Here is a 22,620-nt window from a genome sequence, read left to right on the forward strand (position 1 = left end):
GCAGGGAGAGTGGGGTTGGGGGAGTGCCTCAGATGGGTCAAGGATCTCTCCACATCCCGTTAACCCCATTGCTCCAGCAGGGGAGGATGCACACTCTCATCCTAAACACGACTCGCTGTACAGTTGCCTTTGATGCCTGATTCGCTAAATTAGGATAGTGAGACCAATGCATGCATGCGAAGCTCATTGTTTATGCCCATACAAATACGGTTTCACTATCCCATCACACTTTGTGAGGCTATAAATGGGTTTGGATTTCATTAAAGCGCCACGTCCCTGAATAAACTATGTGCTGTGCCTTTAAACAAAGTTCATTGCCTTGCACATTCTTCTTTCCTTTCATCTTTGCAATTAGCACTGAAGCAGCATTTCTTTTATTTCAAATAAATGCATGTGCATAAAAAATCAATCTTATGCAGAGTATTTTTCAGGCAAGGCTATTTTTCTTTGTTATCTACCATGATAAATTCCTTTCACGCATCAGAGTCGGGCTGAGGCGGACATTGTGCCGGAAAACCTTGAATGAGATTTCACTTACTTTGTTATAATTCTGCCTGGTGACAACATCAAACTAGTCAGCAGTGAAACTAAATTTAAGGAGTTCGTAACTCTGGGGAGCAAATCTTCACATCGTTTGTATTTTTCAAGAGCACCCCCTAGTGCTCAGGAGGATAGGCACACTTTGTTTGTTCATTAGTGTCGACACCAGATCAGATGAGTGTAAATGATGGCATCCTAGCAGAAGAACCCCTAATGGCCTCTGCTGGGATATGTAATCAAACGCCCCACACACACTTCTCTCCCTTTTATAATCAAGCGGCGGAGCGCATGTTGCGACGACCTTTGTTACAGCGCTGCCTGTTCCCTTGTTTCATCAAAATTCCAAGCGCCCCTCATTTTTCATCCTCTCTCCCTTCGCCAGGATGCAGAGAAGCCACGGCAACTTTCCATGGAGCAGAGGGGACAGCATCTTGGCAAGGCATAACCTCTAACCTACAATCCCTTCAGCCAACAACCTACAGGTGGATCTGATTATTTTGAATAGCATAAAAAAGTACATTTTATTAATTCCTCTCATAAAGGGAAAGCAAAACTTGTTGCAATACACACACATACTGACATGTCAGGCATGTATTTTTGTTATTTTTAATGACTAGCTTCTGAAAATATAAAATTCAGTTTCTCAGAAAATTTGAATATTCTATAGGAGCAATAAAAATATCTTTCATACAGAAATGTTCAGACAATCATATAAAGACTACAGCAGACAGCTTTTTATACCTATAAGGACGGTAGGACACAAAAGGCCAAATCTAAAAGAAAGCTGGCTATCAGAGTGAAGACTGAACATAGTAATGTAAAGTTGAGTGGAAGAAAAAAGTGTGGGGATTGGGGAAGACTCACAAGGCAGGGACTGTGGCTGTAGTAAGACTTTGAAGAGCCACCGCATACGGACATTTTCCATCCTTAAGTTGAGCCACTCCTGAGTTAGAGACATAAAATGCAGCTGACCTAAGCTAAAGATAAAAAGGACTGGACTGCTGCTCAGTTTTCCAACTCCTCTTTTCAGATTAAATTTAAAAACAAACCAAAAAAATTCAAGTCACTGGATACTCAAATTTCGTTTTCCGACAGTATCTGGCCCCTGCCCACAACATCAAATGTGCTAATGCTTGCTTTAATGACCAGTGTATTACTTTGTTAGTAAATTTACCTAAACTCAATAGAGAATCAATGGGTATTGATAAGAGGAAGATCATGGACATCCCAAACTGAAGCCCACTTTTAAAGCAACCTGGGTTCCTTAACGCCACCGGCTAATCACCTCTGAGCCATGCTGCACTGATGCAGTAATTCATGCAAAAGGACTTAAAACAAAAACTTAAAAAAATTAAATAAAAATATTGTTCCTGGTTATTCCTCTAATTTTCTTCAAAAAACCTAATATAGCTGAAAACCATTATCATTAAAACAAATTACAAGAAATTTAATTCAATTAAAATAAATTTCTGAAATATATCACTCTGCGTACATTGAATAATAATATAATACAGATATCTCCCTTTTTCTACTGTACAGCTGAAATAAATTCACCTTTGAATTCAGTTGAAAGAATCTGTACATGTGCCAAACCACATACAGTTTATTTCGAAATACATAATAATGAAGCTACACCGGACTCTACCTCCCACCTGAGTGCTGAATGAAGCAGAACAACGACAAATTCTTATCAGCAGCTATTACCCAGAGCTCCTTTTCAGACAACCTGGGCCACATTAACACCAGCGAAGCACTCCTCTCTTGTCTCACCACCGCTGGGCTGACGCAGGAGGAGGATGAGGGCGATAACCCACACAAACAATACAAGCTTGCTGGCTTCTCTCCTGCTGCTAGCATGCTTGCCTTGCAAACAGATCTGATTACAATTGAGAGCGGCTTGGTGTTTCATGGAAAAGCAGGTCAACTGTAGAGCACCATCAGATGTTGGGACTCGAAAGGCCTGATAGAGAAGGAGGATGAGGCGGTGGTGGTAAAGCTACCCGACAAAAGTTTGTCTCCAACTGTAAGATAATGAGCAGCTGATGTAAGAGGACCGAGTAGAGAACTCCAGGGAAAGGTGCGTTTACAGTTGTCTGGTAAATCTCATCTTCTGCGTCTTTTGGGTTCTCCTTCTGGCTCCCTCTTAAGAGACAGAGCTGCCCCACTGCCGAACACCTAGCTCCTTCTGTATTTCTCTGTCCTCAGTGTTTGAGTCAGACAAAACGCAAAATCAATAATGCTTTTTCTTCCCCATTTCCTCTTTGATGCAACTTCAAAAAGCCAATGGACAGCCCTCCAGAGGCCCATAGAGGAAAAAGGAAAGAGAGGGGAGAAAAAAAAACAGATGGTAAGAAATATGCTCAGAATGAAAGTGCAGGGGAATAAAACTTCGCCCTTCTCTCTCTTTAAACACTGTTACTTCAAAACCACAAGTGGCAAAGTGTATAAGGTGAAAGCAGAAAAAAGAAATGTTACTTCTTTCAATTTCAAAAGTCTCACTGACAGCATTTATTTTATCAACGCAATTAAGATAAGTGAGCTTGTGTTCACTAAATAAGCAAATTTCAATAAATAAACCAAGAAGATCTAGCAATTCTAAACTGCAGTGTCTGAAGAGGAGCTGTAAAACACCACATCTGTATTCTCTGTGCATCTTCTACAGAGGAAGCTAAAAGGAGAAAAAGAGAGAGAGAGGAGAAAATGAAAGTAAAAAATGGACTGTAGTGTATGATTATCTAACCAGTGCTGACAGGGGAAGTATTCTATCAGCAGTTAAATGCTGCATGACAGGGAGACACTTCAAAGGATCTATAAGTGACTCCTGAAATACTGAGTGAAAGTAAAGTAGAAAATTACCCCTAAGTTAGAGGCATTTGACTAAGCCCTGCTAGGTGTTTTACCTGACTGGAGAGCTAAATTGAGAACCCAGAGTGAACTTGAAATGAATGTTTCAGAACGAAGAAAAATCAACTCATGGAAGCCGACAGCTGCTTCTAGCCACTTTTGTCTCTCATGCCCCGCTGCTCGACCGGCCACAGAGTACTGGGAGTCATTTAACCTCGTTTGTGATGGGACAAATCTGTCAGAGTCATATGGTGTGACTGACAGGACAATATGACAGACAGGGCTGACTCCCAGGTAAAGGTTTACTGTATGTGGTTTGAACTATTCTCAGATATGGAGAATAAATAGAAACTATGTTTGGTTAAAGTGAGGGTGCAGACTAAACAGTCAAAAATTGAGCCAAACAATCCCACAGGAATCAATACAGCTATCAGATGGTATTTATTACCCTTCAGTGACGCGGCGTTAGGAATTAGAGATGTGAGTAAAATTTAAGATTCAATGTTTTGTTGGCATTTCCCTATCTAGTAATATTTGTTCTCTGCAGTTCAGAATAATTCTCATCAGTAAGCTGACTTCTCCGGAACATGCATTAGGCTTTACGTGGTTCTTTATCCAGATGACTGTCTGATGTGGCAAACCCTTGTTTTATTAACAAGTTAATTAGAGAAACACTTCCAATTAATAAAAAAAACAAAAAAAACATAACTCTTATACCAGAAGTTGAATAAAGAAAATAAAAAAAGACAAAATGAACAATAAAGCAAAACAATAGATCATAGAATTTTTTTTTTTTTAATTAACAACTAAGGATTAAAAATACAAAGTAACATCACATGGAGCAAGGAAAAAAAAGTTAAACTGAATTGTAAAATAAGCAAAAGCTGGTTTTGTTACATGATTTGAGACGGTTTCAAAACTGCCTAAATTTTCCATCAGACATGTTTTCAAGTCTTTTCATTTAGACACCACAAAAGGCAGCAGTATGACTTTACCCTAAATACTCTATGTTCTGTATGGAGCATAAAGCAAATTAGTGCTGTATTCCCCACTTGTTACTGTGCCCTGCTGGTCAGCTGACTGAAAACAATACTATAGTCTTGCTTCGCTATTCTTAAAAAATTAATAAAAGAATGTCACTGTTATTTTTTTTCAGACAAGTATTTTGAAAAACTACAATTAGCAATCTGTAAATGTTATACCGAGAATGTAGGCAGATAGTGCTAAATGAGTAAAAAGATAATATGTTATACTTGTACTACTCGATAAAGAACAGTAAATAAAATACTCAGATTATCATTTAAAGCTACTATTAAATGTTTTTAAGTCAATGAAAATTAATTCAAATTAATGTTAATAATAACATTATTCTTTTATTTCATTTTTTCATTATTCCCTTTTTTAATAAATGATAATAAAAGAAGGCTTTGATAAGATGAGAATCTCATATTGACTCATAAAATTTTGCAGACTTCATAAACAATACCAAAAATTGAGTCAAAAGAAAAACAAATCCTATCGGTTTTCAGATATTACTCTTTATCATCAGGCTCCTCTGCTCTCCAGAGTGCACCTCACCCTCTTTCCAACTTCCATACTGCCAAATCAAAAATCCATGCTCTCAATGGGCAGCCAATATCTCATTAACCAGCCCCTCTCCACACAGTTAGGCAGCCAGGATGTTTGTCTCAGTTGCGCACAGCGCAGACAGGCACATCCCACACTCCTTAATAACCTGTGGGGACATCATTCCACTTCCTCAGCCAGCTAAAAGGCAGGAAAGATGGATAACCGCAACTTTTCTATTTGTTAGTGCAGCGGCAGAACGTTTTCTGAATGCATGGATTATTTGCTCAAACTTTCTGTGTCACATCACGTGTAGCGAGATTGAACTGACATTAATCACATTTTTATTTCTGTAGGAACTGTTTTAGCTCATATTAATATACCTTTGTTTATCAGCACAAATCAGGAGAGGCTGTATCAGCAGTGTAATTTTTTCTCTCTAATAAATTAGACATTAATTACAAATTCTTGTAGATGATGCAACCTCAACTTAATCAGACATGTTTTTTTCCCCTCATGGCTCTTCAAGTCCTCAGTCCCTAACTGGATAATAGCCAATCTTGTTAACCTCTCCTTTAATGTGCGAGAGCCTGCAGCATGAGGTAGTGCAGCACTTCAATGGACCGCTGATGGAAAGAGACAACGAGTGCCAAATCTACAACAAATATTTACAGCCTTGTTAATGTAGCCTTAAAGCACCTATCACAAGATATTTGGCTTCATCTTCTCTAAAGCCCCAGCACATTTCTCACAGCCTAGCACACACTCAAACTAAATCACATATCTGAGAGCTGTCCACAAGCACAGTAGAGCTGCCCCCGCCCCATTTTTTTTTTCCAAGGGTTAATTATATGTACTCTGGACAAGAAGCACTTTTTACCTTTTCTAGCCGAACATCAAAGAACTTTCTTTAATGATGTAATTGGAATTTTCATCTTAATTGTGCTGAGTAGGATGGCTAATTTGCATGGGGTAATGAGAGGGATGTTTCCATTACAGGTAATTAGGTACTTGAGAGGCAGTGGTGTGGTAGAGAGGCTGAACTGAGAGGGAGAGAATAGAAGGGAGAGAACGCCACGGAGACTCAGGCGCAGTTGTTGTAATATATTTGCATTATTTTGAAGCTGAGAGAAAGAAAATATCAAAAAGACACAGAAAGGCTCAAAGAGCAGCGAGAGGGCGATAAGTTTACCATAATTAGTAAGTTTGTGGCAAAACAGAAATTCGCTGTGCAGTTCATTCAATTCTCCAACCATTTTCCGGAAGAAACTGTCACTGCCATTTGAATTAGCATCCAATTATACTGCTTGCTCACATTTCAATTTTAGCCATCACATTTTCACAGTGTGCTGCCGTGACACCTGCAACCTTTAGCAGACTACAGCGTAACAATCTACGGAAAAAACGAGAAAGCAAAAAAAAACTCAAAACGGACACATTAACTGATTTCTACAATGGCATATTTGGGGGAAAGTGTATTAACGTAAATATTGTTCAAGTAAGATAGTATTTTCACACAATATATAAAGCAAGGATAAAATACATCATGCTCAGACAGTCCGCTTTTTGAGAAGTCATTTTCCACACACTCTACCTTTTTTCTGCCTTTGCTTCAATCCAAACTATGAATAAAAAGGACACAGGGTCAAAAGGTCTTTTCTTGGTGTGTCTCTTCCTGATTTTTATAACCTGTCTCAACACATCTGAGCTTCTCACTTCCTAAATGATTTTCCCTGTCATTAATTAAAAAAAATAAAATAAAGTGATCAGAGGAGCCAGTCACACAAATTCCAACAGCTCCAAGATGTGAAAGCAATGTGTTAAAATGTATGATTTGATTTCTTTTTTTTTTTTAAATGGGACAGTGAACCATCAATGAAGCAGGTTAGAATAAGAAAATGTGTTGGATTATATACACAGGCTGGTCTCCAGACCTGGCCAGGTTGATGGAAGATTAAAGAAGAAATTAAATAAAATGGTACAGCACGGCAACAAATCAAGCATACCCTATCCAGTCAAACCAAATGGGCGAAAACAATCGAAATCAAAAGAAAAAGGAAAAAGTTTCTTTTGTCTCTGTCTTTTTTTGTGTGTGTATGAAGTCCAGATTAGAAGAACAATAACATTAAATTCTAGCAAGGCAAACACTTAAAATAACAATAGAACAAGTGAGAGGAGAAGAAGACAACACATCAAATTATTACTGGAGATTTCTTGTTCCCCATGTAACAAAGTGACAGCTGCCGTTTGCTCATTGTGGTCATGAAAGTGTGCAAATATGAGCCCCGCTTTTGAGTGCGCGCTCACATCTTCCACTGCAAAAGAGAATGCATGCACGAGAGTGAAAACATGCGAATAAAGGCATATGCAAGCACGCATGCATGCATGGGAGAGGTGTGCAGCACTGTATGTCTGACAGCACTTTTATCTGTCTGCTGGGATGTGTGCGCACATGTGCGCCTGGATGATGGAGGGAAAGGTGGGAGGAGGAGGGCGGGCGAGGGGGGCTGGACGAGCTGGGATTATGGGCAGAGAGGATGAACGTTCCGGCGGCTGGGAGGACCCATCCTGGTGCTCTCATGACCACACATCTACAACCCGAGAACCCCCCCACTCAATCCAACCGTAAAAAAATAGGTCAGTGGAGCAAAGCACACGCACGCGCACGCCGGCATGTATGCACGCACTTGCAGACACACGCGCCGGTATCAACTCAAAAGAATCACAGCCTGCCATCCGCGCCACTGCCCGCTCCCCTCCGCCCCCCAAACACGGCCACACACTCTCTCTGGACTGAAACAACTGGGCTAAGAACGGGATTCAAACGCGCAACCCAACATAAAAAACACAAAAACATTAAGTGTAACTTAGTAACTGACTAAATAAATAAAAAATCAAAACAAAGACGAGACGGGAAACGAGAAACTTCTGCAGATGAACTCGGCAAGGATTCTTGACAGACACGAACAGATTACACCGGCGGTGGTTTCCACACACTCGCACGACAGTATAGCAGCGAGAAATCACACACTGTAAATAATCAAGTCAAACCACATTTCGAGACATATAAAATATTAAAATCTATATTTTACAAATGCATTCGCCAGAGTTTAGAAATGCTACGTCCATGCACAAAAGAAATCTTAAGTTCGACCTGGAGCCCTCTGGTACCCTCTCTCTCCCCTCATGTCCTGAAAACACAACGCACGGAGTTGGCAGGCTGCGAGCAGCGGAGCCTGCACTTCTCTCAACTTGTTACGCCGGCAGCTCAATTAAACGTGCATGTTTATCTTTATGACACGATCGTCTTCCTTCTCTTACCTTTCATAGCTGAAATCACAAAATACATCATTAAGCTTCGCGTCCATAAGAGAAGAAACTATCAGCAGCGCAAAGCCCTCCACTGCTGTCTCAGCAGCAGCTGGCCAGCAAGCACAGCTCCGTCTCTCAGCCTCCGAGCATGACCACACCAGAATCCATGTGACTGTGACATCAGCGTGCATGTCTGCCTGCTTTCCCCACCCACCCGGCCTTTTGATTGGCACAGCGTGCAGCCAGTAGGGGCGCTGAGAGCTCAGGCAGGGGGAAGCTGGCCCTCTTCCCACTGATTGCAGTCTTGTCTGCCCCAGCTTGCTAGACACAGCACACCCAAACTATCTGCTGCTCTGTAGCTTATCTTTACAGAGAAAGGATAAAGTCAGAGAAGATTTTTTTTTTTTTTTGTGAAACATTTTTTTTTTGATTATCTAAGGAAAGCATAGAGTCTGAGAAAGGCTAAAAGGAAAGGTAGATAAATGGGGAGGGGAAGTAGAAGAGGGAAGAAACAAAAATATGACGGAGCGGATAAGAGAGGGTGTGTGATTTTTTTAATTTATTTTTTTTATCTGTGGCTCAGAGATAGAAGTGCTCCTCCTCCCTGCCGGTGGATATGAGTGATCAGTGTGAGGCCAGATGTTTGCTAGCAGCGGTGGGCCCTTTGCAGAGAGAAGACGAGTGGAGCCTCAGCATCTTCCTCTGACCTCTCGGAGGACTCACCCACACCCACACACACACACACACATTCCTCTCTATTAAGCGCACACACTTTTCCCACCAGGTGAGGAAGCTATGATAGTGACGGAACGGTTTGGATGATCCCCTCCGCCCCGCAGCAACCATCTCTCTGTCTTCTCTCCTCCTCATGTGCCCCTCACTCTCGCCCCCTGCTTTCCATTCCAGTCTCTACCACCCTCCAACCCCCTCTACCCCACCTCTCTTCTCACTCATCCTCTCTCATATGATAATCTGCTCTGACTCCTTACCAGCTGCCTCTCTCTGATACAATATTCTGGTTTTAGTGCAATCCAGCCTTGGCCAATAACCATTTGGCATTTCATGAATAAGCTGGTGCTCATATCATCTTGTCTCAAGACAAACATCATACAGCTCGGGTTTCAGACACAGCAGTATTTCAAAAAGAAAGAAAATGAACCAGAGAAAATATTTATTTTCTTTTATTAATGACAGTATAAATATTTGAGATTTGGCAATCAGAATTTTGGAGCTTCCTTTTAATGTTCTAAGCTGTTTCTTGATTTTTATTACACACACTTCTGAGATCAATCTTTGCACAAGAATGATGACTCCCCAATATGCCAAATATTTAAATTTCTATTTATTGCCTGTGAAGTCGCATAGCACTTCTGGATATCCTACACATGCAAAAACATTTCTTAAAAAAAATTCACATGCTAGTTCTGCCACATTCATTGACACTCTCTTTGAAAACTCTTCAATGTTGTTTTTTAGCAGTCACACAAAAGATGATTCAAGTACATCTACTCAGTGAGGAAAAATCTACTGTCAGGAGATGGATTTTTGAAAAATCATTGGTGTAAGTGACTTTTGTTGGAAAAACAGCAGTTTACAACCCTGGAACTTTGCAGAGGGAAAAATCAGAGATGACCATGTCAGACCCTCATGATTAGACCATACATTTTGAATGATAACAAAGATGAAAGACCCAATCATGCCCCATTTTAGGTTTACTAGTATAAACCACTCTTTTTTTTTAAAACGTCAAAGACTGATCCATGCATTGATTATGTCTTTGACGACAATCCCAATTCAATCAGGCTCTACACATCTATATTTTTGATAGTAGGAAAGAAATTATTATTTTTTATGTCAAAACAACCCAATGACATTTAGTCGTTGTCCACCTTCCAAAGAGCAGTTAAAATGATCTGAATTAAATTAGAAAGAATAACATTACTTTACATAACAATACGAGATTATTTACAGTGAACATGTTTGTAGTTTAAACCAGCTTTTGAAAAATGTGATTCGAGTTGAACTGATCAGAAAGAGTGTAGAGAACACCAACTTAAAGTGAATCTGCTGTTGTTCATTATTTATTATAAATATTTATATTTAATTATGTGTCTTCTACTCTGTGTCTAATGATTAAATAAAGGGTACTTCTAACCACATATGAAATTTAAATGAGGACTCAGCAGCTTGCAACATAAATCTTCTCATGACAATGTTTCATTAGGACCTGTATGATCCATTAGAGTAACTAAACACATTAGCTCAGGTTGTGTCAACGCCGGTCTCTTACGGCTCAGCACAGTAATGAACACAACATCATTCTGAGACTGATAGAGTCAAATGGACCAAAGAGTAAAACAAGGAAAGTCCACAGTAGGCAAACCGTTTAAAAACGGTGTGACTATGAGAATCAGTTGCTTTGTTTAAAGGTGTGCATCTCTGCGAGACCTTCAAAGCTCGCCAGATGAGTCAAGACCATGGCCCACGCAGAAACATGTTTAACCACTGCTGTCTGTGGTCGTGTCTTGAAAACTGGCTGCAGAATCAGTCTTCTACAGAGCACGACACGACGCTGCAGAGTGGTTAAACAGGAAGAAGCACACAAACAAACATAAAACAGCACCATATAGGAGTTGTTTATGCTGGCTAGTTAAAAACAACATCTGAGAGGAGGATTATGTTTATATTAGAGTCTGAATGTCAGGAGAGGAGTCAGAATTGTTTTTCATATTATTCCTCTTTTGTCTACATGACCCAGGGGTTTCCAATTCACAAGGATTATATTTACTAAAGAAATAAGAGGAACTGACAATTTGCTTCATTTTGTATCGCACGTTTTTTTTTTTCAGATCATCCCTATGAAAGGGCAAGATGTACCAGTCGCACTAGTTCTGTTCCAAGAACTCAGAGAGTGATATATTTCTGGTGGTTATGATGAACATGGCATACAGCTAATAAAACCTAAAATTCAGTTTCTTAGAAATTGTGAAATTACATAGGGCCAATAAAAATATATTTGTGTTCCAACATAAGGAATGGACGAGTTGGAGTCCATGCTTAGTCTGTGAGCACTGTTCACATCTTGTGAATGTCTTACAAACAAATGAACAGGCATTACTTCACTACTCTTTTTTTTTTTTACAGTTTTTTTCCTTCCACTGAACTTTCCAATACTATGTTTGGTTGCTACACTCAAGCTTCTTTAGCAATTAGATTTTATGGATTACTCTTCTTGTAGAATTTGACAAAGATGGTTAACTATTAACCCTCTATGGCATGACTTTTTATTTTTGTGGGGAAGAAATATTTTCCTGCATTCTTTGGGAGCTTGGTGGTCCCTAATTACATGTCAATCATAAAATCGGACTCTGACACCTCCTGGAACCAGATTTGGGTTTGTTGCCTCAGGGTAACATTGGTCTAGAACACCAAGATTGTCTACACTGATTATGAGAAATGAAATACAAATCAAACAAAAACTATATTCATAAAAGAACTATTTTTTGGACAAAAATATGTCAAAAATCATGCCCCCCAAAAAATAAAATAAAGGAGCAATGTGAGGTACAGCTATGTGGTTTGTTGCCTGAGGGCAACGCCATGCCATAGAGGGTTAAGTTAGTCTCCTTCAGCATGATAGCGTACATAGCAATGTATAATATATAGCAAAACACCTCTGTGCTAAAAAAAGTTATTTTTTAAAAATGGTTTTATGTAATATTACAATTTAAACAGAATTTTCAAATTGCATTAGCTGTTGACCATAATCATCTGCAGTTAACTTAAATAAACACTTGAGTGTCCTCCAAATGAGATACATATGAGGATGTAATACATTTCTAAATGTTGATGGAAGGCTATTAGGGCTCATAAAGAAGGGCCAAACAAGTCTGACTTTTTACACCCGTGATCATCATATTGGTTAAAAAAAATCACAATCTGAAGAGAAGGACAAGTTGATCTGAAGCAGCTATAAAAATATCAACTAACATCAAGTGTGTTAAATGTACTTCCAATGCCCGTCTTCCCTAAGGACAAATGTTTCCACTTCATTTACCCTTGATCACACTTTTTCTTGAGGGCTCCACATTACCATTGACACTAAGCCAATATGTCTCTGATGCATGTTGACTGCTGTATTGACTGAGTCACAAAGTGGTCAAATGTGTCTTTAAGAACTGGTCCAGTTGTGTGGAGCAATCAAAGGCTTTATTTTAGTCAATAACCCTTTAATACCCTTCAGTTTAAACTGGGGAAGCATTAATAAGATATGTAAATGAGCTGATGATAACATTCAGGGTAAGTTTATATTTGTATTCAGACTGGCTAAATGTCATCTCTCACAGTCTTCCAGGATTAATTCAACCAAATATATTTACTGTAAACAAGTCCTGTGGAATGAAATTCAATTGAAATGTGGTGTTGAACATCCAGTGATGCCCCTGGAGGAGAGGAGAGGATGAGACCCGATAATGGCCTCATTAGCAGTCTGTCAGTAGCCATTCTATGCACAAGCTCTCTGTGCAGCTGATGCACGTTAACTCTTCCTACTCTGGACTCAAAACAGCAGATCTGTTGTCAGCATGCTTAGTCCCGTCTGTGGCCTCTGACCCCCACGGGATAGGCTCTTTCATACCTGCATATTTTCTTGTTAAAGTATTAGCAATCTGAGTGTTTTATTCCACAGCAGATCCACCTGGGTGTTTGAAACGGCGCTGACCAGCCTGCAGCGGAGGTCGAATTAACAAGCTCAAACAGGCACTCCATGAAAACAACACAGATCAATTTAATATAGATGCCAAGGAGCGGAGGGCATAATATCAGAACTATAACACCACCGGCCCACACCGCACAATCATAAACCAATTTAGGGCCATTTCAGGCAATTTCCTGGAGGCTTCCACTTGTGGGAAGACTTCAATAAATCACACAGACAACAAAGAAAATATCTGTTTCTATGAAAACAGAGGACACTCCTGGGTTATTTCCATGGGTCCGAAGAGGGCTTTGTTTACGAACCACTTTAAATGCAGAATTGTGAAAGTTTAAAAGCAGTCTACACAACCTCAGCTGTGCCAATATTTTATGGCATGTGTAGCTACAGGAGATGCCATTAACTCATTATGACTAATGGATTTTACATGGAGCAGTGCAATTTATCTCATATAAAAATGTAGCAGAAGTGTAAGCATTACACCTTTTAGCAGTTTTTTATGGTTACACTCAGATCAGATGACTAATAGCTATATAAGCTTCCCTTCATCTTTTATATGCACACAGCCCCAGGGCCAGTTCAGAATCACACTTTTTCTTTCCCTTACTCCCTGTCACTAAATGCACAGACACACAATATTTACACAATATTTATAGAAAAGTGGGGTCAGAAGAAGGCATATGAAAGCATATCATTTCTAAACAGGTTAGGTGTACACCTGTCAGCTGTCATGTAATCAGAATCAACAACACTGTGAATAGCAATGGTTGACAAGGCTGTAACCTTTTCTTTCACTGCCACAGTTATTTATAGAGCTGAATTTAAATAATTCTCACAACCCTGCAGTATTTCAAATTCAATTCCATCAATGTATATACTTTGCCAAGAAAAAAACAAAACAAAAAGAAAATATCAGAACTCTGTCACTACTGCTTACAAAGTCATGATAGCATGACCACAACTCTTATGATCATTTAAGGCAGACCTTTACCTTTGCTTTGTGTCACCTGATCCCTTGAAGATGGGAACATCTGAATAAAAGGCTTTAAAAAATAGATCAGGTAGCTGAAATGAAAATGAAGTGAGGTTCTGTCAAAAGTTATAAGCAGGTAAAATTCAAATTCACATCTTAAAACACACCTTTCCAGAACAGCTTTCAATGTAAGGCTAGTGTATTTTTTAATGTTCTATGTTAAGTTTTCTCCCTTTATTGTGTTTGATGTATTTAGTGTTCTGATGGTAATTTTGGTAATTTTACTTGATTCATGTAAAATGTTTTGAAGTTTTCAGAAAACTCAAATAATATGTATTGTTCTGATTAAAATCTAACCAGCAGTTGAGAAGGCTCCTGGTTCCTTCATTAGTACACGTTCAATTTAGCTAGTTCTTGTGAGAAAGGCTAGTATAAATGAAATACAATACCAAAGCGGCTTTCCCCTGTTATAGAAAAAACTCTAGTCTTAAGAACATCATAGTCACCCATGAGATAGTATTTTATCTTATCGAGTTTGCATTAGTTAATGACTTTCAAAGATAAATATGGTTGTTGAATGGAAGAAGGACGTTGCGGCAACAATGATCTTCCTGTGTGAAATGTGAAGCATTATTGTTCAGAGTAATTACCTAATAGAAAAATAAGGCAGGGTAAAAATCTATCAAACTGTGTTTACTTACATCACTATGCTTCACTTGTTTTTTTTATTGTGCAGACATCACTGGGCTACAAAAACACTGACATAATATTACCTGCTAACAATTTATTTACAGAACCTCAATGAATAAATCTTTGACTCTCCATTTCGTTCTTTTGCCACATGTTTGTTTCTTGGCACTTTTTAGATATTTCTTTAATAAGCATTTCATATCCAGTTATTAAAGAAAAAAAATAGCCAGGTAGAGAAGGAACTGGAACGAGCCAGTTTATTTGTATGGCTTATCAGATGTAAAGGCGGTTGTAAAGAGTGCTCATTGCCACCGCTTGAGTGTTATCGCAGATGTCACTGAGCAATTTTTCAATAGATCAATAGAAATCAGATTTGACAATGAATTGCGGCACGTATCTTTTGTGTAAGGCTGCCCTTGGGGACAGAAAGGGAAAAAGAAACAGGCGGTTAGCAAGAGGGAGAGAGAAGGAGTGAAAGGGAACGAGGAGGGGAGATTATCGCAGGCATGGCAGCCTGTGTGAGAGGCTTAGCTTGGCTAGGCAGGGAGGTGGAACCCTGTGAATTCTAATGAACTGGCAAGACCCCCCCTCCCTTTCACCCTCCCCTCTCGTGCCCAAAAAAAAAAACAAAAAAAAAACATCCCCATCTTCATCGCAGGAGGATGATAGCAGAGAAGGAGGAGGTGATTAGGCAGGAGCGGCTCCTCTATGGCAAACCAAACAGAGCAGGTCATTTCCCTGTGATAATTATGGCTATAACCAGGCATGAGGGATTGATAATGGACCTGCTTATTCTTCATGTTCTGCGAAGGCAACCACTGTGCCTGTCGGGGCGGGGGAGCATTATGATGTGTCTTTTTTACTGTTAGAGGGGTGACTCTGGTAAGAGTTGCAATGGCTGCTGAAAAGGGCAGCAGGGGAACTTGGCCTTTGAGGGAGAAGTTAACGAATGAACTTCATTATTGAGGAGCATACCAGGGAGACCCCCTGGTGTTTGTGATGTATTACCCGGCATCAAACATGTGCACTCCCCCAACATCACTGCCGTTGCACGACATCGGCTCTTGGGGGAGGTACGCGTGTAAACTAAAATAGTTTAACCTTCTGGCTTAAGGCTAGAAGAAAAGAAGACAACAGAGAAGCATGCACATCTGCATCAAAGAAGTTGCTTTCATTTAGAAAAAAAAAATATATATATATATATTTATTTTTTTTTCTCCTTTCAGGCTGAGTAGTTTTACCATTATTCTGGTTCCAAAAGCATCTAAGTGAGTAATGAGGCAATGCCTTTTCTGTGACTGCATGGTGAAAACTGTCTTTGCGTAAACTAACACATATTTAACATTATCTATGTGATTTTAGGGTAAAGCACGTGGTCCAGAGAGACATTCTTCATCAACATAATCATTTATTGGCTCTGTTCAAGCATGAAAGTAAATTTACTAAGTTCTAAAAAAAAAAAAAAGAAAAAAAAAAGAAGTGACACACAGGAGGGACAAATGTTTTCTTCAAGATTGAGGGAGTTCCTCAGGCTATATATGTGATGTGCGCCACTTAGCCTTTCCACACCTTCCCCGCCTCTACTGGGTCCGGGATGGAGTTTCTCTGCGGTGGACGACGCGACACGAAGGATCTCTTTACCGAGCCCGTTCTCAACACTTTTACTCTTGACTTATGAGGATGCCATGGGTGCAGGGGAGTGATTCATCACCGGATGTGTTCCTCTTGCACCCTCACACATTAGTAATGTGGTCCGCTGAGGAGGAGTCCTGTCATCAGTCTGTACCTGGACCCTCCGAACAAGGTAGGTCAACAGGAGGCAGCAGCGGCTGGCCCACTTTTAGTCTTTCACAGCACCTTTAAGTTTCCAGCAGCTCTGCCACAGCTGAGCCTGACGGGCATGATCAGACCAGCTTGGTCAAGGGGAGACGCTGTGGTAGTAGAGTGAGTGCTTCTTTTGCATTATCTGTAGACTCCCATACATATGGTCGAAGCCAACTTGACAAAAGGTAAACATGTTGGAGAAATATTAACCTATCTTCTACTTATTTATAGTCCATCCTGAAATAATATAACAGAATAAAATAAATAATCAAGTCAGAAGTCCTAGTCTAGATATTGGTAGATATTAGATATATAAATTTAACTTTAACGTTAAATTTAATAGACATAATCTGTTTTTTTATAGGTCACTTCGAAAGGTTTCAAAGGACCAGATATAATCAAAAACAAACTTATTCATGTGGGCGATGGCCCTGGATTTCAACACAAGACTCTATAACCTTGTAATTGTTTGTTAGCTGAAAAATTTCAATTAATTTTTTTGACATAAACACTCGAATGCTTCTGTCTTATATGAGACTTAACACAAGGTTTAATCAATGTTGATGAATTTAGTTTTTAGCCTTAGAAATTAAAAATTTGAAATCTAAAAAAGGGCTGCATGGTGGTTGAGTTGTTAGCACTGTGGCTTTTATAGGTCCTTGGTTGGAACCCAGGCCGTGCTTTTTGTGTGTTTGCAAAATAAAATGTATTCATATATTCTATTTCTATGACAATCTTTAAATGAACATCTTTGTCTCTGAGGGACACAGGTGCTGCACAAACTGAAGTGACCACAAGTGCTTAAAGGTTCTTTTCGTTCAGAGCATAAGTTTAATTTATTCTTTGTGAAGTTTGTGTGATTTTACTGTAAGAGTAACTTTTTTCCACCGTGTGGTCAGCTCATCTCATTATAGCTTTGTGATAGAGAGTTACAACCACTCAGGCATTCAACACCTGTATAGCAATGACAATGACAATGACAGCGTACAGCCTTGTGTTGATTTTAAATCCATTTTTAGACCTTAAAATTCTGCATAAATTTTATCGCAATTCTTTTGTTGTGAAGAAAGAGCCTTCACTTTTCAGACTGACTATTAAGCATTTATAAAGACTGGCTGATGACTGAACATGAATGTAATCTGATGTAGCCTTAACTTTGCTAAGAGTTCCCAGGCTTATCTATTTAAAACTGCCATAGGATGTTTCATCACAAGTCTCTATATCACAGCTCTTCTGTAATAGAGGCGCAACAAAGTAATACATGGCTGTCTATTCTTTCACCAACATACAGAGCCAATTTAAGTCAGCAATAAGCCTGTGACCTTAACATTGTGGGTAATGCATGTTTAAATACCCACCTCAGTATTCATGTTTGTCATTTTACTTGTGAAGATTAGGTGTAAAAAGGCTATTTGAAACCAAAACACAGGATTAAGGGATAATGCTGCTCTGTGTCTTGTGAGTCGACCTTGATTCTGTAATCCAGCACAATGCTGGAGAACAGCATACTTCTCGCTCTTGTACATTCAATACTCTCACTGTTGAACAGCTCATTCTGATGTAATTGCGCCTGCATAATGGCAGCATGCTGAAAGAGAAAGTAATCAAAATTAAGGAGAGCTTCCTTGTAAAATCTTTGGAACAGTTGCTGAATAAGAATATGGTTTGGACAAATAAGAAGATAATTGGCAGCAGGGCTTTAAGATTGATCAGAAAATAATAGGGTATAATCTGGTAAGTTAAAGTAAAAAAAATAAATAAATAAGTGAAGTGTGATAGCGAAGCTGAAAGAGCCAACCCTGCAGTCATTAGCAGCTTTATTTAGGCTTGCAATAATTAACCAGATTGGACAAAAATTAGATACGTATAGCATCACCAGAACCCATAACAAACATACATGTTTTCCTTTCTTCTACATGTATGCAGCATTGCTTGACTCCATATCTCCCCACCTGTTTTTCCTGTCTTTCCTTTCTTTCTTCCTTCCTTGAACAGCGCCGCACAGACACTGTAAAATGAAAATCTGCCTTTGATGTTTGGGATCTTATAATGCTGAGCAGTAGAAATCCGCATGCCTGTTATCTGAAGAATCTTAATGATGACGGCTAACTTCACAATGGGTTAACCACATCTCTCTGTTCTCATGCTGCACACCCACAGAAACGCAAATTAATAGCAAGGTGGGGAGAAAAAAAGTAAAAAAAAAAACAAAAAAAACCACAGCATTCTTCTAATAACGCAGATTCAACAAAATAGGCACAATGTGATCAGCACAAATGTCAATGTGTAAAATCAACAAAAGGATTTGTGAGCACATCTGCACTCCTCTTTGTAGGCGCAACTTCTTTTTCTACTTTAGTTTCTGAGCAGAATTATGCTATTTGTCAGAAAGAGATGATCCGCAGTTCAAATGATCTAACAAAAGAGCAGTTTCCTTTTTTTCTGTTCTTTTATTTTACCCAGTGCACTTTAGTAATTATCATTAAACTGAAAATTATGCTTACCCAGCAACAAATTTCAATTAATTTTTTAATGTGCTTTATTTATTCAGCAGCATTAAAGGAAAATATTTTTATTTTTTCTACCCTCTATGAAAAAGAGAAAATTATGAATTGCAACCCATCATAATGATCTATATTGAAGCAAAACCATTTTATAGAATTCTTCGCCACTTAAATAAGTAAGCCGAGGAATTTCTATATGTATTATATTTTTTTATAACTGAAAAATTTATTCAGACACTCAATCCACTGAGGGAAACAAACACATTATATAAGTCATCAATTTTCAAGCCTTTATTTTTGTTGATTAAGTTGATCTTCTTTCAGATAATGAAAAGCCAACATCTTAGATTAGAATATTATGACAGACAAATAAAATATCTTTTTTTTAAAATAGAAACATGCTCATAATGAAACCTCTGCTTAATGCATACTTAATAAATTGGTAAAGATTTGAGACTGAGCCCGAGATATGTATCAGTGACAGCCGTGAAATTCTACAAAAATGAGGGTGATAAATAGATTTTATATTTGTAAAAAAAAAAAAAAAGTAAAATAAAACAAAAAAATCAAGAATCATTTCTTTACTTCAAAATGATGTGCGCTATTGTGTTGACAAATCACTTAACGATGCAAAAAATACCTTGGGTTTTGTGGCTGCAATGGTTCAAAATTTATAAAAGGTCATTGGCATTAATAGGCAACGTACAGTACATGTCTTTATTATGATAGTGCTGTGAATAATTCAAAGTTGGCTCAGATTGTACACTCTGCACCTTCCTCATCTGGTCTGGATCCTATCTGACTTCTGTCTCTGTCGCCCAGCACGAATCAAAGCTTTCATTATGTGGTGAAACCTCTTGCCCTGTGCTGAATGTTTGCACGCCGAGGGAAAGTGAAGAGGCATCAAAGAAATGGTAAGAGACGAATAACATCTGTGAAAGCTGGACGACCCTGTGCACAGCACTGCACTAACAGTGGGTACAAGTCATTTCTTCCTTAGCAGACGTCGACATTTCACCATACTCCTCACTCTCCTTTACCGGAGACGTCCAGCAAAAGAGAAATCGGCCACAGCAGATGGGGCCACTTCCCCGTCTGAGCATTGTATCCTTGTCACATGTCACTAACTCTTGTTCCTGGTCAGACGACACTTCAAAGACAGGGCTTCGGTTGTGGCAGACACAAAAGGGAAAGACTGAGGGGAAAAAAGCTGATGAGGTCTCTCTTTGCTCCAGCTCGAAATTCTCTGAAAGACTCAGCACCGAGAGTAGAACCAGATTAAGAACCAACAAAAGCAGAGAAGCCTGAGCCCACACAAACCTGTCCTGAAACCCGATGGCTCCTTTTCCAGCACCCTAGGCCTCTCGTATGTGATAAAAAGAAAAGCCTTTGGCCACAGAAACCTATGCAGAGAAAGCGCGTGTACAAAGGCCATTTCTAATTTCATGAAATGACAGACATAATTCTTTCAGCGAAAGATGAGGACTTGCCATATTGCGTCGGAGAGGAAAAGACATGGCAGTCCAGGAAAAATGGAGAAAAATTATGCTGGCCTGGTTTACGACAAATAGATAACTCTATTGATTTCCCTTTTACAGTGACTGTCCATTCCTCACTGCTGTGATTGCACTGACCTATTTAAGGGGGAAAAAAGGCATCATTATAGATTAAACCAAAATGTCCAAAAAGAAAACCCTTCCTCTGTAGAACAAACAAGTCAAGTAAAAGGAAACATAACTTACAGAAAGAGAGCAAGGAGAGAGATTTTGTCAATTTAAGCTCTCAATATTGCTGTGGGAAAAAAGAAAACAAGCAGTTCCAGAACCATGCTGAGAACCAAATAACTTTCCCCAGACTGGGAGATTATGCCTGATGCAGTCATTATCATTGTCACTCTCAACAAAGGAAAAACATTTAAATGGTTATGGTATTACTCAACTAGAATCAACATAATGGCAATACTGCAATTTTAAAATGTTTATGACAGCAGAATACAGCAAATTATGAAAAAAAAAACTGCTTTAGCGAATGCTCTGTGTAACACTACAGCACAGTTGAGTGTTGTATGTTTTGTGCTGATGATTCCTTTGTGTCTGTGTGTGCTGCTGCTGTGCCCGCGCGTCCCACTCCACCGTGTCTGCGCCGCGCGTCTCGCTCGAGTATCTCGCTCTGTGCGGCTCAGGGGACTCTGGCTGGCTGATCTTCATTATCAGCCCTAGCTTAACAATGTTCTGGATGCACTTCCCACATGAGTGCAACTAACAAATCCCCAAAGAGCTGAATCAAGGCAACAATGTGATGAAATACCTTCAAACAACGACCGAGCCTGGAACACGGAGCTATGCAGAGACAACTCACACTGCCCCTCGGGCAATTCCACAGGAGTGCGCCTGTTGCCAAGCAAAATTACACAGCAACTGGGACGTATTATTCTCCTCAATTGGCAATGTACAGCACCATTAAGGACCATAAATCTCATGTTTGATTAACTGGAAAATCACAGATGCCGTTCAACAGTTTCATTCAAAACAACCAGATAATGTCTGTAATGTCATTTTTAAGAGCCTGTGACATGAAGTTCCTCATCTTAATTTGAAGGTCTTCACTAACACACTATACTTTGCAAAAGTATTCATACCCACTAAACGTTTTCACATGATGCAACTGCTAACTTTAATATATTTTATTTGGATTTTGTGTGAATCAGAGCAAAATTTACTTTGTTTTCGTATTTAGAAATCTAAAGTGTATGCTGCTATCACCCCTTTTCTCTAATACCCCTAAAAACATGCAGTGCAGCCAACATAGCTCTTAGTTGTGAACTCCAGCAACATGGTATTCATGCAAGAGTGGCAAGAAGGAAGCCAGTCTCAGTTTGAAGCATCTTTCAAGTCTTGTAGGGGACACAGGAAACATCTAGAACAAAATACTCTGGTAAGAGACTAAAGCTGAACTTTTCAATGTTATACAAATTCCTATAAGCGATAGAAAACTAAGACAACAAATCACTCTGAAAATACCACAGCCACTATGGAGCATGCTGGATATGGGTATCGGGTACTGTATACTAATGCACTACACAGATTGTATAAAACATTATGAAAATCATGTATCAGTTAAAAGTACGCACTTCCACTATGCAAAAAACAATGGCAAAAAAACATCATACTGAGATGCATGAGAAAGAGAAAACTTTGATTCCACAAAAGATGTTCAGACAATTCTTATATACTCTTGAGAGAAAATATCTCCCTTCACTGTGAAATTTGCGCTCTGTACCTTTGCAGACATGGCACAACTACAGAAAACAAACAAGCAAAAACATGCATCACACTAAGTTTTGGTGAAAAAAACCCCAACTTAGTATCCACTTTAGGGGTGAAGAAGTTGCTTCAAATAGGTAAGCACTGTCACTGTGCCTTGTAAACACAAAGTCTAATTTGGATTAATGAGACATTTTCAAAAACGTCTCTGATATTTCAAACTAATGTTCTGTAATGACAAAAAGTCAGAAGGAGAACTCAGACTTTTCGACTTTAATTTAGCCCCAGTGAGTACTGTAACTTTTTTGTAACTCTAAATGCTCTCTATTCCTTAAGCATCACAGAAGAATCTAATTAATAAGAGTCTTAAAAAAAAAACAAAAGAGTTTG

At 39.1% G+C, this 22,620-nt stretch overlaps 1 protein-coding gene across 4 annotated transcripts in view; it reads right to left on the reverse strand.

Moving 5' to 3' along the window:
• Positions 1–22,620, reverse strand: part of rora (RAR related orphan receptor A) — a 213,345-nt gene that overhangs the window by 50,169 nt on the left and 140,556 nt on the right. The window contains exon 1 of one of the 4 annotated variants that reach the window (XM_023347280.1): positions 8,272–8,420. The exons of the other annotated variants lie outside the window; for them this stretch is intronic. Within the exon in view, the coding sequence (XP_023203048.1) occupies positions 8,272–8,302 (31 nt within the window). The 5' untranslated portion in view covers positions 8,303–8,420. Of the gene's footprint in view, positions 1–8,271; positions 8,421–22,620 lie in introns of those variants that run through there. 4 annotated transcript variants of the gene reach the window in all.

The sequence above is a fragment of the Xiphophorus maculatus genome, chromosome 2 (genome assembly GCF_002775205.1).
Source record: "Xiphophorus maculatus strain JP 163 A chromosome 2, X_maculatus-5.0-male, whole genome shotgun sequence".
Lineage (NCBI taxonomy): Eukaryota > Metazoa > Chordata > Actinopteri > Cyprinodontiformes > Poeciliidae > Xiphophorus > Xiphophorus maculatus.